This window comes from Oncorhynchus keta, chromosome 10 (genome assembly GCF_023373465.1).
Source record: "Oncorhynchus keta strain PuntledgeMale-10-30-2019 chromosome 10, Oket_V2, whole genome shotgun sequence".
NCBI lineage: Eukaryota > Metazoa > Chordata > Actinopteri > Salmoniformes > Salmonidae > Oncorhynchus > Oncorhynchus keta.
In genome coordinates this window covers 12,103,212-12,119,516 of record NC_068430.1, presented here as the reverse complement: position 1 = coordinate 12,119,516, position 16,305 = coordinate 12,103,212, and the positions used below count along the sequence as shown (strand labels likewise).

The 16,305-nt window shown below is 45.5% G+C and overlaps 1 protein-coding gene across 2 annotated transcripts in view; it reads left to right on the top strand.

Annotated features, from left to right (window-relative positions):
- il17rd (interleukin 17 receptor D) overlaps positions 1–16,305 on the top strand; it is a 76,578-nt gene that overhangs the window by 31,793 nt on the left and 28,480 nt on the right. For both annotated transcript variants that reach the window (XM_052526495.1, XM_052526496.1), the window contains exons 2-3: positions 938–1,004; positions 6,580–6,705. In XM_052526495.1, the coding sequence (XP_052382455.1) occupies positions 938–1,004; positions 6,580–6,705 (193 nt within the window). The remainder of the gene's footprint in view (positions 1–937; positions 1,005–6,579; positions 6,706–16,305) is intronic.

The window sequence follows — 16,305 nt, the reverse complement described above, 5'->3', positions numbered from 1 at the left end:
GAGATCCAGAAATCTTGCTTGTTTGGTGACCATAATTTGCAAATAAATTCATTAAAAATCCTACAATGTGATTTTCTGGATTTTTTTCTCATTTTGTCTGTCATAGTTGAAGTGTACCCATGATGAAAATTACAGGCATCTCTCATATTTTAAAGTGGGAGAACTTGCACAACAATAAATACTTTTTTGCCCAACTGTATATATCCAGCCAGCCAGCTATACAGTCAGCCAGCTATACAGTCAGCCAGCCAGCTATCCAGTCAGCCAGCTATACAGTCAGCCAGCCAGCTATCCAGTCAGCCAGCTATACACCCAGCCAACTATACACCCACCCAGCCAGCTATAGTCAGCCAGCTATACAATCAGCCAGCCAGCTATCCAGTCAGCCAGCTATACACCCAGCCAACTATACACCCACCCAGCCAGCTATACACACAGCCAGCTACACACACAGCCAGCTATACAATCAGCCAGCCAGCTATCCAGTCAGCCAGCTATACAATCAGCCAGCCAGCTATCCAGTCAGCCAGCTATACACCCAGCCAGCCAGCTATACAATCAGCCAGCCAGCTATACAGTCAGCCAGCTATACAATCAGCCAGCCAGCTATCCAGTCAGCCAGCTATACAATCAGCCAGCCAGCTATCCAGTCAGCCAGCAATCCATATAGGCGAAATAAATCAAATAAAAATTCAAATGAACTACCATAGGCCTCACAGTAACAGGGCTTAATGGTCTGTGTTATAGTTTCCCAGACTTTGTCTTTTTCCCTAGTTGGGGTTCATTTTGTGGCATCTGAGTGTTGGTAACGTGGTTGTGTTGTATTGATATGTATCACTGTCTGCCAGTTGTTCTTGTGGTCTTTCCATCCATCCATCCATCCATCCATCCATCCATCCATCCATCCCCCTCTCTCTCTTTCTCTCTCTCTCTCCAGGGGCTCCAGGTTCAGTCAAGTTCTGACGAGAATGGTCGGAAGCTCGGGGTCACATTCCGAACAGACAGTGAGTCTTTCTCACAGCGAAGCCTTGACTAAATGTTATCTCCACATTTAAACAATTATAGAATTGTTACTGTTTACTATTTAACATGGCCTTGCATGAAAACTGCCTTCCCTTTCCATTCCATCCTAAAGTTGCCACTTCTCAGAGTCCCATCCCTGACCAAACTTCTCCCAGCCCCCCCCCCCCCCCGCACCACCAAGTTAATTTCCCCAGAAGTCAAAGTTTTCTCTCTTGTAGCAAATCCGGATTTTCCCAGCAGTCGGCTGCTATTGTCCTTGACTGTCAGAGGGGAACAGCTTTTCTGAAAAGCGTCTCTGTGGTTTAGCATCACAATCGACTGCAGCTCAGAGCCAGGGGGCGTGTGTGATACAGCCCGCTGCTCCTCTTCCTCTACCTGAGAGAGAGAAGAGAGGACATAGGGATCATTAACAAAAGAGATGGGAGAGGAGCGGAGAGGAGAGGATGGGAGGGGAGGGGAGGGGAAAGTGGAGAGGGGAGGGGAGGGGATGGGAGGGGAGGGGAGAGAGGAGAGGAGAGGATGGGAGGGGAGAGGAAAGTAGAGGGGAGGAGAGGAGAGAGGAGCGGAGAGGATGGGAGGGGAGGGGAAAGTAGAGGGGAGGAGAGGAGAGAGGAGCGGAGAGGAGAGGATGGGAGGGGAGGGGAAAGTGGAGAGACCCCTCCATCTTAACCATGCTCTGTTCTGACTCCATCTTAACCATGCTCTCTGTTGTTCTGACCTCTCCCATCATGCCCTCTCTGTTCTGACTCTCCCATCCCATGCTCTGTTCTGAGAGATCTTAACCATGCTCTCTGTTCTGAGCGGAGAGGAGAGGGAGGATGGGAGCAGAGGGGACGGCTCCTTGCATGGCTGCACATTCTCTTCCTCTGGCTTGGCTCAGAGAGAATCTCACCCACCCACCTGTCCATCAGACCCACCCAGCCGTTCCCGTCCATCAGCCTTCACCCAGGGAGCCCTGTTCTGTTCTGACCTCTCCATGTTAACCATGCTCTCTGTTCTGAACCCTCCATCTTAACCATGCTCTCTGTTCTGACCTCTCCATGTTAACCATGCTCTCTGTTCTGAACTCTCCATCTTAACCATGCTCTCTGTTCTGAACTCTCCATCTTAACCATGCTCTCTGTTCTGAACTCTCCATCTTAACCATGCTCTCTGTTCTGAACTCTCCATCTTAACCATGCTCTCTGTTCTGAACTCTCCATCTTAACCATGCTCTCTGTTCTGACCTCTCCATCTTAACCATGCTCTCTGTTCTGACCTCTCCATCTTAACCATGCTCTCTGTTCTGAACCCTCCATCTTAACCATGCTCTCTGTTCTGAACTCTCCATCTTAACCATGCTCTCTGTTCTGAACCCTCCATCTTAATCATGCTCTCTGTTCTGACCTCTCCATCTTAACCATGCTCTCTGTTCTGAACTCTCCATCTTAACCATGCTCTCTGTTCTGAACTCTCCATCTTAACCATGCTCTCTGTTCTGACCTCTCCATCTTAACCATGCTCTCTGTTCTGAACTCTCCATCTTAACCATGCTCTCTGTTCTGAACTCTCCATCTTAACCATGCTCTCTGTTCTGAACTCTCCATCTTAACCATGCTCTCTGTTCTGAACTCTCCATCTTAACCATGCTCTCTGTTCTGACCTCTCCATCTTAACCATGCTCTCTGTTCTGAACCCTCCATCTTAACCATGCTCTCTGTTCTGACCTCTCCATCTTAACCATGCTCTCTGTTCTGACCTCTCCATCTTAATCATGCTCTCTGTTCTGAACTCTCCATCTTAACCATGCTCTCTGTTCTGAACTCTCCATCTTAACCATGCTCTCTGTTCTGACCTCTCCATCTTAACCATGCTCTCTGTTCTGACCTCTCCATGTTAATCATGCTCTCTGTTCTGAACCCTCCATCTTAACCATGCTCTCTGTTCTGACCTCTCCATGTTAATCATGCTCTCTGTTCTGAACCCTCCATCTTAACCATGCTCTCTGTTCTGACCTCTCCATCTTAACCATGCTCTCTGTTCTGACCTCTCCATCTTAACCATGCTCTCTGTTCTGAACCCTCCATCTTAACCATGCTCTCTGTTCTGACCTCTCCATGTTAATCATGCTCTCTGTTCTGAACTCTCCATCTTAACCATGCTCTCTGTTCTGACCTCTCCATCTTAACCATGCTCTCTGTTCTGACCTCTCCATCTTAACCATGCTCTCTGTTCTGACCTCTCCATCTTAATCATGCTCTCTGTTCTGACCTCTCCATCTTAACCATGCTCTCTGTTCTGACCTCTCCATCTTAACCATGCTCTCTGTTCTGACCTCTCCATCTTAACCATGCTCTCTGTTCTGACCTCTCCATGTTAACCATGCTCTCTGTTCTGACCTCTCCATCTTAACCATGCTCTCTGTTCTGACCTCTCCATCTTAACCATGCTCTCTGTTCTGACCTCTCCATCTTAATCATGCTCTCTGTTCTGAACTCTCCATCTTAACCATGCTCTCTGTTCTGACCTCTCCATCTTAACCATGCTCTCTGTTCTGAACTCTCCATCTTAACCATGCTCTCTGTTCTGACCTCTCCATCTTAATCATGCTCTCTGTTCTGACCTCTCCTTGTTAACCATGCTCTCTGTTCTGACCTCTCCATCTTAACCATGCTCTCTGTTCTGACCTCTCCATCTTAATCATGCTCTCTGTTCTGACCTCTCCTTGTTAATCATGCTCTCTGTTCTGACCTCTCCATCTTAACCATGCTCTCTGTTCTGACCTCTCCATCTTAACCATGCTCTCTGTTCTGACCTCTCCATCTTAATCATGCTCTCTGTTCTGACCTCTCCTTGTTAACCATGCTCTCTGTTCTGACCTCTCCATCTTAACCATGCTCTCTGTTCTGAACTCTCCATCTTAACCATGCTCTCTGTTCTGACCTCTCCATCTTAACCATGCTCTCTGTTCTGAACCCTCCATCTTAATCATGCTCTCTGTTCTGAACCCTCCATCTTAACCATGCTCTCTGTTCTGAACTCTCCATCTTAACCATGCTCTCTGTTCTGAACTCTCCATCTTAACCATGCTCTCTGTTCTGAACCCTCCATCTTAATCATGCTCTCTGTTCTGAACCCTCCATCTTAACCATGCTCTCTGTTCTGAACTCTCCATCTTAACCATGCTCTCTGTTCTGACCTCTCCATCTTAACCATGCTCTCTGTTCTGACCTCTCCATGTTAATCATGCTCTCTCTTCTGAACTCTCCATCTTAACCATGCTCTCTGTTCTGACCTCTCCATCTTAATCATGCTCTCTGTTCTGAACTCTCCATCTTAACCATGCTCTCTGTTCTGACCTCTCCATCTTAACCATGCTCTCTGTTCTGACCTCTCCATCTTAATCATGCTCTCTGTTCTGACCTCTCCATCTTAATCATGCTCTCTGTTCTGACCTCTCCATCTTAACCATGCTCTCTGTTCTGACCTCTCCATCTTAACCATGCTCTCTGTTCTGACCTCTCCATCTTAACCATGCTCTCTGTTCTGACCTCTCCATCTTAATCATGCTCTCTGTTCTGACCTCTCCATCTTAACCATGCTCTCTGTTCTGACCTCTCCATCTTAACCATGCTCTCTGTTCTGACCTCTCCATCTTAACCATGCTCTCTGTTCTGACCTCTCCATCTTAATCATGCTCTCTGTTCTGACCTCTCCATCTTAACCATGCTCTCTGTTCTGACCTCTCCTTGTTAACCATGCTCTCTGTTCTGACCTCTCCATCTTAACCATGCTCTCTGTTCTGACCTCTCCATCTTAACCATGCTCTCTGTTCTGACCTCTCCTTGTTAACCATGCTCTCTGTTCTGACCTCTCCATCTTAACCATGCTCTCTGTTCTGAACTCTCCATCTTAACCATGCTCTCTGTTCTGACCTCTCCATCTTAATCATGCTCTCTGTTCTGACCTCTCCATCTTAACCATGCTCTGTTCTGTCTCTGACCATCTCCTTGTTAACCATGCTCTCTGTTCTGACCTCTCCATCTTAACCATGCTCTCTGTTCTGACCTCTCCATCTTAACCATGCTCTCTGTTCTGACCTCTCCATCTTAACCATGCTCTCTGTTCTGACCTCTCCATCTTAACCATGCTCTCTGTTCTGACCTCTCCATCTTAATCATGCTCTCTGTTCTGACCTCTCCATCTTAACCATGCTCTCTGTTCTGACCTCTCCATCTTAACCATGCTCTCTGTTCTGACCTCTCCATCTTAACCATGCTCTCTGTTCTGACCTCTCCATCTTAACCATGCTCTCTGTTCTGACCTCTCCTTGTTAACCATGCTCTCTGTTCTGACCTCTCCATCTTAACCATGCTCTCTGTTCTGACCTCTCCATCTTAACCATGCTCTCTGTTCTGACCTCTCCATCTTAACCATGCTCTCTGTTCTGAACTCTCCATCTTAATCATGCTCTCTGTTCTGAACTCTCCATCTTAACCATGCTCTCTGTTCTGACCTCTCCATCTTAACCATGCTCTCTGTTCTGAACTCTCCATCTTAACCATGCTCTCTGTTCTGACCTCTCCATGTTAATCATGCTCTCTGTTCTGACCTCTCCATCTTAACCATGCTCTCTGTTCTGAACTCTCCATCTTAACCATGCTCTCTGTTCTGACCTCTCCATCTTAACCATGCTCTCTGTTCTGAACTCTCCATCTTAATCATGCTCTCTGTTCTGACCTCTCCATCTTAACCATGCTCTCTGTTCTGACCTCTCCATCTTAACCATGCTCTCTGTTCTGACCTCTCCATCTTAACCATGCTCTCTGTTCTGAACTCTCCATCTTAACCATGCTCTCTGTTCTGACCTCTCCATGTTAATCATGCTCTCTGTTCTGACCTCTCCATCTTAACCATGCTCTCTGTTCTGAACTCTCCATCTTAACCATGCTCTCTGTTCTGAACTCTCCTTGTTAACCATGCTCTCTGTTCTGACCTCTCCATCTTAATCATGCTCTCTGTTCTGAACTCTCCATCTTAATCATGCTCTCTGTTCTGAACTCTCCATCTTAACCATGCTCTCTGTTCTGAACTCTCCATCTTAACCATGCTCTCTGTTCTGAACTCTCCATCTTAATCATGCTCTCTGTTCTGAACTCTACATCTTAACCATGCTCTCTGTTCTGAACTCTCCTTGTTAACCATGCTCTCTGTTCTGACCTCTCCATCTTAATCATGCTCTCTGTTCTGAACTCTCCATCTTAATCATGCTCTCTGTTCTGACCTCTCCATCTTAACCATGCTCTCTGTTCTGACCTCTCCATCTTAACCATGCTCTCTGTTCTGAGCTCTCTGATCCATCCTCGTTCTTCTCTTCTCTCTCTGTTGTGATCTGTGGTGTGAGGTGGGTTATCTGTGTGGTAGATGAGGTCGGAAGGGCCTCTGCTTCTGCTAATAAAGGTTGTTTTGAAATTGAAAATATTTTTTTTAATCTATGTCCATCAACCTTCTCTCTGTCTTTTAACAGTCTAATGGTGATACGTCCTCTTTCTTCTCTCCTCTGTTCGTCTCTGCCAGATTGCTCTGTGAACTGGAGCCCATTGGGGAAGCATGCCATCTATGAGGTGAACAATGTGACGTTCAGCCACCTCTCCTGTGACAGCCAGGCTGCTGTGGTGGTCCACTGGATGAGCAGCCCTCTAGGTACGTAACCAAGCCATCTACACCTGCACTGTCTATGGAATTAGAACGTTCACCATGATGACATAAAGTAGATGCCCAGGACCTCTGGGTATGAGGTATGTACAGCTATGCTCACTGGCCTATCACACACCGCAGCATCCCCCCCGTAAGGCATGAGATTAGCTATAAACCTGCACATTTTTCTCTTTGTTTTATGGGAAAATGTGTGGAATTGTATGAAGTTAGCTGTTTTCTAGAGTAGTTATGGACTGGAGATGAAAAAAGTCCCTCTGTGATTAGATATGAGCAGTCATTCAGGGAGGGAAAAATTTCCCCATGCAAAAGTTAGTGGTAGGCCTACTGTTAAATTGTTTTTGATAGATCACATGACATTTGGGAGACACCATAACATTTCAAAACCTTGGTATGTGCACGTGTGTGTTTGCTTTCTACGCCTGGTGACACACAGGAGTGGTTTATGTTTATCTTCAGTATTTCAGGGCAGGCTGGGTTGAAGGGAGTAGAGTTTGTAGAGGAAAGAGGTTTGGGGACAGGAGAGGAGAGGAGAAGAGAGAAAAGGCTAATCTTCAAAGCCCTGTGTTGGGCTTGTCCTGATCACAGACCCAGTTTACCTCCCCCAGCCCTGTGTTGTTGGTACTGATCACAGACCCAGGTTACCTCCCCCAGCCCTGTGTTGTTGGTACTGATCACAGACCCAGGTTACCTCCCCCAGCCCTGTGTTGTTGGTACTGATCACAGACCCAGGTTACCTCCCCCAGCCCTGTGTTGTTGGTACTGATCACAGACCCAGGTTACCTCCCCCAGCCCTGTGTTGTTGGTACTGATCACAGACCCAGGTTACCTCCCCCAGCCCTGTGTTGTTGGTACTGATCACAGACCCAGGTTTCCTCCCCCAGCCCTTTGTTGTTGGTACTGATCAAAGACCCAGGTTACTTCCCCAGCCCTTTGATGTTGGTACTGATCACAGACCCAGGTTTCCTCCCCCAGCCCTTTTTTGTTGGTACTGATCAAAGACCCAGGTTACTTCCCCAGCCCTTTGATGTTGGTACTGATCAAAGACCCAGGTTACCTCCCCAGCCCTTTGGTTTCTGATCAAAGACCCCTTCCCCAGCCCTTTTTGTTGGTACTGATCAAAGACCCAGGTTACCCTTCCCCAGCCCTTTGTTGTTGGTACTGATCAAAGACCCAGGTTACCTCCCCAGCCCTTTGTTGTTGGTACTGATCAAAGACCCAGGTTACCTCCCCAGCCCCCAGCCCTTTGTTGTTGGTACTGATCAAAGACTCCCCCAGGTTACAGGTTTCCCCCCCAGCCCTTTGTTGTTGGTACTGATCAAAGACCTCCCCCAGCCCTTTGTTGTTTACTTCCCCAGCCCTTTGTTGTTGGTACTGATCAAAGACCCAGGTTACCTCCCCCAGCCCTTTGTTGTTGGTACTGATCAAAGACCCAGGTTACTTCCCCAGCCCTTTGTTGTTGGTACTGATCAAAGACCCAGGTTACCTCCCCCAGCCCTTTGTTGTTGGTACTGATCAAAGACCCAGGTTACTTCCCCAGCCCTTTGTTGTTGGTACTGATCAAAGACCCAGGTTACTTCCCCAGCCCTTTGTTGTTGGTACTGATCAAAGACCCAGGTTACTTCCCCAGCAGGCCCCTGACAGGGAAGAGATCCATACCCTACACAACAAAGCTGTGATTAGTCTGTGAAAGAATGTGTGTGTGTGTTTGTCTTGACTGTCTCTGTTTGCACGCGATCTGTGCCTGTGTGACAGAGAGAGAGCAAGACTAAGAGAAAGGGAGGCCTCCTCTGCTTCCGTATGCTGAGGCGCAATTGAACTTGGTAACGCGAAGCCTTGGCTGATCCCCAGGACAATGCAGCTTGTTGTTCTCTGGGGGTTAATCCTTGGGACACTGCTCAGGTAGAGGGTTACACATTGATGGAGGAAAATAAAAGGATAAGAGGGAAAGAGAGGAGGGAGGGAGCTGAAGCTTCCGGCCCCAGGACAAAAACATGCCTGGAGACAGACAACCCAACCAGTTCGACAGCTCTTTCTTCCCAGTTATTTTTTTCTCTCTCTCTCTCTCTCTCTCTCTCTCTCTCTCTCTCTCTCTCTCTCTCTCTCTCTCTCTCTCTCTCTCTCTCTCTCTCTCTCTCTCTCTCTCTCTCTCTCTCTGTCTCTCTCTCTCTGTCTCTCTCTCTCTCTCTGTCTCTCTCTCTCTGTCTCTCTCTCTCTCTGTCTCTCTCTCTCTCTGTCTCTCTCTCTCTCTCTCTCTCTCTCTGTCTCTCTCTCTCTCTGTCTCTCTCTCTCTCTCTCTCTCTCTCTCTCTCTCTCTCTCTCTCTCTCTCTCTCTCTCTCTCTCTCTCTCTCTCTCTCTCTCTCTCTCTCTCTCTCTCTCTGTGTCTCTCTCTGTGTCTCTCTGTGTGTGTGTGTGTGTTGACGGTGAGGCTGATGGTATCTGTGTGGAGGAGAGGAGGAGGTGTGTGTTACAGCCACCACAAAGAGGAGGCTCTTTCAGCTCCTCAGCTTGAACACACATACACAGAGCCTCCGCTCCCCACCGAGGTAACAGGAGCCACAGGGAATGTGTGTTTTCTGCCTCTGCTGTTGCCTCGGACTGATAAAGCAGAAACATAATTAACAGGGAGGTGCGCTGGCACACTTTGAAGGGCACGGGAATGCTCCCTTGGCACGCAGACACCCTCCCTCCTGTCTTCCGCAAACCTGGGTTCAAATGCTATTTCAAATCAATTTATAAAGCGTAGCTTTGCTTGCTTGCCTGTTGCTATGAATCAACCGAGGAGTGCTTAAAGAGCAAATCCTGCCCACCTGGCACTCCAGACAGGCTAAGACACACCTGCTCGCTCACTCAGACACTGACACATCACTCTTTCCCTTCTCTTTGTTTTATGTTTCTGTGTCTTCCTGTTAGTCTGGTGGTGTTCTGTTTTTTCATCTCTGTGTCTTCCTGTTGTTAGTCTGGTGTTATGTTTTTTCATCTCTGTGTCTTCCTGTTGTTAGTCTGGTGTTCTGTTTTTTTCATCTTTGTGTCTTCCTGTTGTTAGTCTGGTGTTGTTCTGTTTATTTCATCTCTGTGTCTTCCTGTTGTTAGTCTGGTGTTGTTCTGTTTATTTCATCTCTGTGTCTTCCTGTTGTTAGTCTGGTGTTGTTCTGTTTATTTCATCTCTGTGTCTTCCTGTTGTTAGTCTGTTGTTCTGTTTTTTCATGTCTCTGTCTTTATTTCATCTCTGTGTTTTTTCTTCCTGTCTTTGTTAGTCTGGTGTTCTGTTTTTTCATCTCTGTGTCTTCCTGTTGTTAGTCTGGTGTTCTGTTTATTTCATCTCTGTGTCTTCCTGTTGTTAGTCTGTGTTTTTTCATCTCTGTGTCTTCCTGTTGTTAGTCTGGTGTTCTGTTTTTTTCATCTTTGTGTCTTCCTGTTGTTAGTCTGGTGTTGTTCTGTTTATTTCATCTCTGTGTCTTCCTGTTGTTAGTCTGGTGTTGTTCTGTTTATTTCATCTCTGTGTCTTCCTGTTGTTAGTCTGGTTGTTGTTCTGTTTATTTCATCTCTGTGTCTTCCTGTTGTTAGTCTGGTGTTCTGTTTATTTCATCTCTGTGTCTTCCTGTTGTTAGTCTGGTGTTCTGTTTTTTCATCTCTGTGTCTTCCTGTTGTTAGTCTGTGTCTTCTGTTGTTAGTCTGGTGTTCTGTTTTTTCATCTCTGTGTCTTCCTGTTGTTAGTCTGGTGTTCTGTTTTTTCATCTCTGTGTCTTCTGTTGTTAGTCTGGTGTTATGTTTTTTCATCTCTGTGTCTTCCTGTTGTTAGTCTGGTGTTCTGTTTTTTCATCTCTGTGTCTTCCTGTTGTTAGTCTGGTGTTCTGTTTTTTCATCTCTGTGTCTTCCTGTTGTTAGTCTGGTGTTGTTCTGTTTTTTCATCTCTGTGTCTTCCTGTTGTTAGTCTGGTGTTCTGTTTTTTCATCTCTGTGTCTTCCTGTTGTTAGTCTGGTGTTGTTCTGTTTATTTCATCTCTGTGTCTTCCTGTTGTTAGTCTGGTGTTGTTCTGTTTTTTTCATCTCTGTCTTCCTGTTGTTAGTCTGGTGTTCTGTTTTTTTCATCTCTGTGTCTTCCTGTTGTTAGTCTGGTGTTGTTCTGTTTATTTCATCTCTGTGTCTTCCTGTTGTTAGTCTGGTGTTCTGTTTATTTCATCTCTGTGTCTTCCTGTTGTTAGTCTGGTGTTGTTCTGTTTATTTGATCTCTGTGTCTTCCTGTTGTTAGTCTGGTGTTCTGTTTTTTTCATCTCTGTGTCTTCCTGTTGTTAGTCTGATCTCTGTGTCTTCTGTTTTATGTTAGTCTGGTGTTCTGTTTTTTCATCTCTGTGTCTTCCTGTTGTTAGTCTGGTGTTCTGTTTTTTTCATCTCTGTGTCTTCCTGTTGTTAGTCTGGTGTTGTTCTGTTTATTTGATCTCTGTGTCTTCCTGTTGTTAGTCTGGTGTTCTGTTTTTTTCATCTCTGTGTCTTCCTGTTGTTAGTCTGGTGTTCTGTTTATTTGATCTCTGTGTCTTCCTGTTGTTAGTCTGGTGTTCTGTTTTTTCATCTCTGTGTCTTCCTGTTGTTAGTCTGGTGTTGTTCTGTTTATTTGATCTCTGTGTCTTCCTGTTGTTAGTCTGGTGTTCTGTTTATTTCATCTCTGTGTCTTCCTGTTGTTAGTCTGGTGTTCTGTTTATTTCATCTCTGTGTCTTCCTGTTGTTAGTCTGGTGTTCTGTTTATTTCATCTCTGTGTCTTCCTGTTGTTAGTCTGGTGTTCTGTTTTTTCATCTCTGTGTCTTCCTGTTGTTAGTCTGGTGTTGTTCTGTTTATTTCATCTCTGTGTCTTCCTGTTGTTAGTCTGGTGTTGTTCTGTTTATTTCATCTCTGTGTCTTCCTGTTGTTAGTCTGGTGTTGTTCTGTTTATTTCATCTCTGTGTCTTCCTGTTGTTAGTCTGGTGTTCTGTTTATTTCATCTCTGTGTCTTCCTGTTGTTAGTCTGGTGTTCTGTTTTTTCATCTCTGTGTCTTCCTGTTGTTAGTCTGGTGTTGTTCTGTTTATTTCATCTCTGTGTCTTCCTGTTGTTAGTCTGGTTGTTGTTCTGTTTATTTCATCTCTGTGTCTTCCTGTTGTTAGTCTGGTGTTCTGTTTTTTCATCTCTGTGTCTTCCTGTTGTTAGTCTGGTGTTGTTCTGTTTATTTCATCTCTGTGTCTTCCTGTTGTTAGTCTGGTTGTTGTTCTGTTTATTTCATCTCTGTGTCTTCCTGTTGTTAGTCTGGTGTTGTTCTGTTTATTTCATCTCTGTGACTTCCTGTTGTTAGTCTGGTGTTCTGTTTATTTCATCTCTGTGTCTTCCTGTTGTTAGTCTGGTGTTCTGTTTATTTCATCTCTGTGTCTTCCTGTTGTTAGTCTGGTGTTGTTCTGTTTATTTCATCTCTGTGTCTTCCTGTTGTTAGTCTGGTGTTCTGTTTATTTCATCTCTGTGTCTTCCTGTTGTTAGTCTGGTGTTGTTCTGTTTTTTCATCTCTGTGTCTTCCTGTTGTTAGTCTGGTGTTGTTCTGTTTATTTCATCTCTGTGTCTTCCTGTTGTTAGTCTGGTGTTGTTCTGTTTATTTCATCTCTGTGTCTTCCTGTTGTTAGTCTGGTGTTGTTCTGTTTATTTCATCTCTGTGTCTTCCTGTTGTTAGTCTGGTGTTCTGTTTTTTCATCTCTGTGTCTTCCTGTTGTTAGTCTGGTGTTCTGTTTATTTCATCTCTGTGTCTTCCTGTTGTTAGTCTGGTGTTGTTCTGTTTATTTCATCTCTGTCTTCCTGTTGTTAGTCTGGTGTTGTTCTGTTTTTTTCATCTCTGTGTCTTCCTGTTGTTAGTCTGGTGTTCTGTTTTTTTCATCTCTGTGTCTTCCTGTTGTTAGTCTGGTGTTGTTCTGTTTATTTCATCTCTGTGTCTTCCTGTTGTTAGTCTGGTGTTGTTCTGTTTATTTCATCTCTGTGACTTCCTGTTGTTAGTCTGGTGTTCTGTTTATTTCATCTCTGTGTCTTCCTGTTGTTAGTCTGGTGTTCTGTTTATTTCATCTCTGTGTCTTCCTGTTGTTAGTCTGGTGTTCTGTTTATTTCATCTCTGTGTCTTCCTGTTGTTAGTCTGGTGTTCTGTTTTTTTCATCTCTGTGTCTTCCTGTTGTTAGTCTGGTGTTCTGTTTTTTTCATCTGTTTTTTTGTTTGTTTAGTTTCTACACTTGTAAAGCTACTTTGGGTCCTTTCAAAGTGCTATATAAGTCACATCTAGTATTATTATTATTAAAACAAATGCTCAATGTATTTGAAAGATTGCAAATAGTATTTGAACCCATGTCAAGTACTCTGCCAGGGCACAGACTCTTCCTCCTGCTGGTTCATATTATGGTCTCTCATAAAAAGGAAGAAAAAAGGTCTCGAAATGTGTTTGATGCCTGCCGTGTGTGTGTGTGTGTGTGTGTGTGTGTGTGTGTGTGTGTGTGTGTGTGTGTGTGTGTGTGTGTGTGTGTGTGTGTGTGTGTGTGTGTGTGTGTGTGTGTGTGTGTGTGTGTTACTATTCTTGTGGGTTCCGGAAATCACCAAAAGTCCCCACAAGGATAGTAAAACAAGGACAATTCTACCAAGAGGGGATATTTCCCATATCCCCACGAGGACAAAAGCTATTTTAGGGTTAGTGTCACAATTAGTAGTTAGGGTTGGGATTAGTAGTTAGGGTTGGGATTAGTAGTAGTAGTTAGGGTTAGGGTTAGTAGTTGGGGGTTAGGGGTTAGTAGTTGGGGTTAGTAGTTGAGGTTAGTAGTTGGGGTTAGTAGTTGGGGTTAGTAGGGTTGGGATTAGTAGTCAGGGTTAGTAGTAGTTAGGGTTAGGGGTTAGTAGTTGGGGGTTAGGGGTTAATAATTGGTGTTAGTAGTTAGTAGTGGGGTTAGGGGTTAGTAGTTGAGGTTAGTAGTTGGGGTTAGGGGTTAGTAGTTGAGGTTAGTAGTTGGGGTTAGGGGTTAGTAGTTGAGGTTAGTAGTTGGGGTTAGGGGTTAGTAGTTGGGGTTAGTAGTTGGGGTTAGGGGTTAGTAGTTGAGGTTAGTAGTTGGGGTTAGGGGTTAGTAGTTGGGGTTAGTAGTTGGGGTTAGGGGTTAGTAGTTGAGGTTAGTAGTTGGGGTTAGGGGTTAGTAGTTGAGGTTAGTAGTTGGGGTTAGGGGTTAGTAGTTGGGGTTAGTAGTTGGGGTTAGGGGTTAGTAGTTGAGGTTAGTAGTTGGGGGGGTTAGTAGTTGGGTTAGTAGTTGGGGTTAGGGGTTAGTAGTTGGGGTTAGTAGTTGGGGTTAGGGGTTAGTAGTTGGGTTAGTAGTTGGGGTTAGGGGTTAGTAGTTGGGGTTAGTAGTTGGGGTTAGTAGTTGGGGTTAGTAGTTGGGGTTAGTAGTTGGGTTTAGTTGGGGTTAGTAGTTGGGGTTAGTTGGGGTTAGTAGTTGGGGTTAGTAGTTGGGGTTAGTAGTTGGGGTTAGGGGTTAGTAGTTGAGGTTAGGGGTTAGTAGTTGGGGTTAGGGGTTAGTAGTTGGGGTTAGTAGTTGGGGTTAGTAGTTGGGGTTAGTAGTTGGGGTTAGGGGTTAGTAGTTGAGGTTAGTAGTTGGGGTTAGGGGTTAGTAGTTGAGGGTAGTTGGGGTTAGGGGTTAGTAGTTGGGGTTAGTAGTTGGGGTTAGGGGTTAGTAGTTGGGGTTAGGGGTTAGTAGTTGGGGTTAGGGGTTAGTAGTTGGGGTTAGTAGTTGGGGTTAGTAGTTGGGGTTAGTAGTTGGGGTTAGTAGTTGGGGTTAGTAGTTGGGGTTAGGGGTTAGTAGTTGAGGTTAGTAGTTGGGGTTAGTAGTTGGGGTTAGGGGTTAGTAGTTGGGGTTAGGGGTTAGTAGTTGGGGGTTAGGGGTTAGTAGTTGGGGGTTAGGGGTTAGTAGTTGGGGTTAGTAGTTGAGGTTAGTAGTTGGGGTTAGTAGTTGGGCTTAGGGAAAATAGGATTTTGAATGGAAATAAATGTTAAGACCCCACACGGGTAGTAAAATGTGTGTATCTTTACATGGTTCTTCACTTTATTTGTGCTGTTATCACGTTTTGGCCCAAATCCCTCATCAGTCAGGTCTGTCTGACCTGTACTACAGACAAGGAGGAGGAATGTAGAATCCATCCTGTCTGTCTGACCTGTACTACAGACAAGGAGGAGGAATGTAGAATCCATCCTGTCTGTCTGACCTGTACTACAGACAAGGAGGAGGAATGTAGAATCCATCCTGTCTGTCTGACCTGTACTACAGACAAGGAGGAGGAATGTAGAATCCATCCTGTCTGTCTGACCTGTACTACAGACAAGGAGGAGGAATGTAGAATCCATCCTGTCTGTCTGACCTGTACTACAGACAAGGAGGAGGAATGTAGAATCCATCCTGTCTGTCTGACCTGTACTACAGACAAGGAGGAGGAATGTAGAATCCATCCTGTCTGTCTGACCTGTACTACAGACAAGGAGGAGGAATGTAGAATCCATCCTGTCTGTCTGACCTGTACTACAGACAAGGAGGAGGAATGTAGAATCCATCCTGTCTGTCTGACCTGTACTACAGACAAGGAGGAGGAATGTAGAATCCATCCTGTCTGTCTGACCTGTACTACAGACTAGAATCCATCCTGTCTGTCTGACCTGTACTACAGACAAGGAGGAGGAATGTAGAATCCATCCTGTCTGTCTGACCTGTACTACAGACAAGGAGGAGGAATAGAATCCATCCTGTCTGTCTGACCTGTACTACAGACAGGGAGGAGGAATGTAGAATCCATCCTGTCTGTCTGACCTGTACTACAGACAGGGAGGAGGAATGTAGAATCCATCCTGTCTGTCTGACCTGTACTACAGACAAGGAGGAGGAATGTAGAATCCATCCTGTCTGTCTGACCTGTACTACAGACAAGGAGGAGGAATGTAGAATCCATCCTGTCTGTCTGACCTGTACTACAGACAAGGAGGAGGAATGTAGAATCCATCCTGTCTGTCTGACCTGTACTACAGACAAGGAGGAGGAATGTAGAATCCATCCTGTCTGTCTGACCTGTACTACAGACAAGGAGGAGGAATGTAGAATCCATCCTGTCTGTCTGACCTGTACTACAGACAAGGAGGAGGAATGTAGAATCCACACAGGTCTGTCTGACCTGTCTAATAGACAACTTGTGAGGAAGGTAGAATCCTGTGCCCAGCCCCTACACTATGAGTCCCATCCTGTCTGACTGTGCCCAGTCCCTACACTATGAGTTCCATCCTGTCTGACTGTGCCCAGTCCCTACACTATGAGTTCCATCCTGTCTGACTGTGCCAGTCCCTACACTATGCATTCCATCCTGTCTGACTGTGCCCAGCCCCTACACTATGAGTTCCATCCTGTCTGTCTAACTGTGCCCAGTCCCTACACTATGAGTTCCATCCTGTCTGACTGTGCCCAGTCCCTACACTATGAGTTCCATCCTGTCTGACTGTGCCCAGCCCCTACACTATGAGTTCCATCCTGTCTGTCTGTGCCCAGCCCCTACACTATGAGTTCCATCCTGTCTGTCT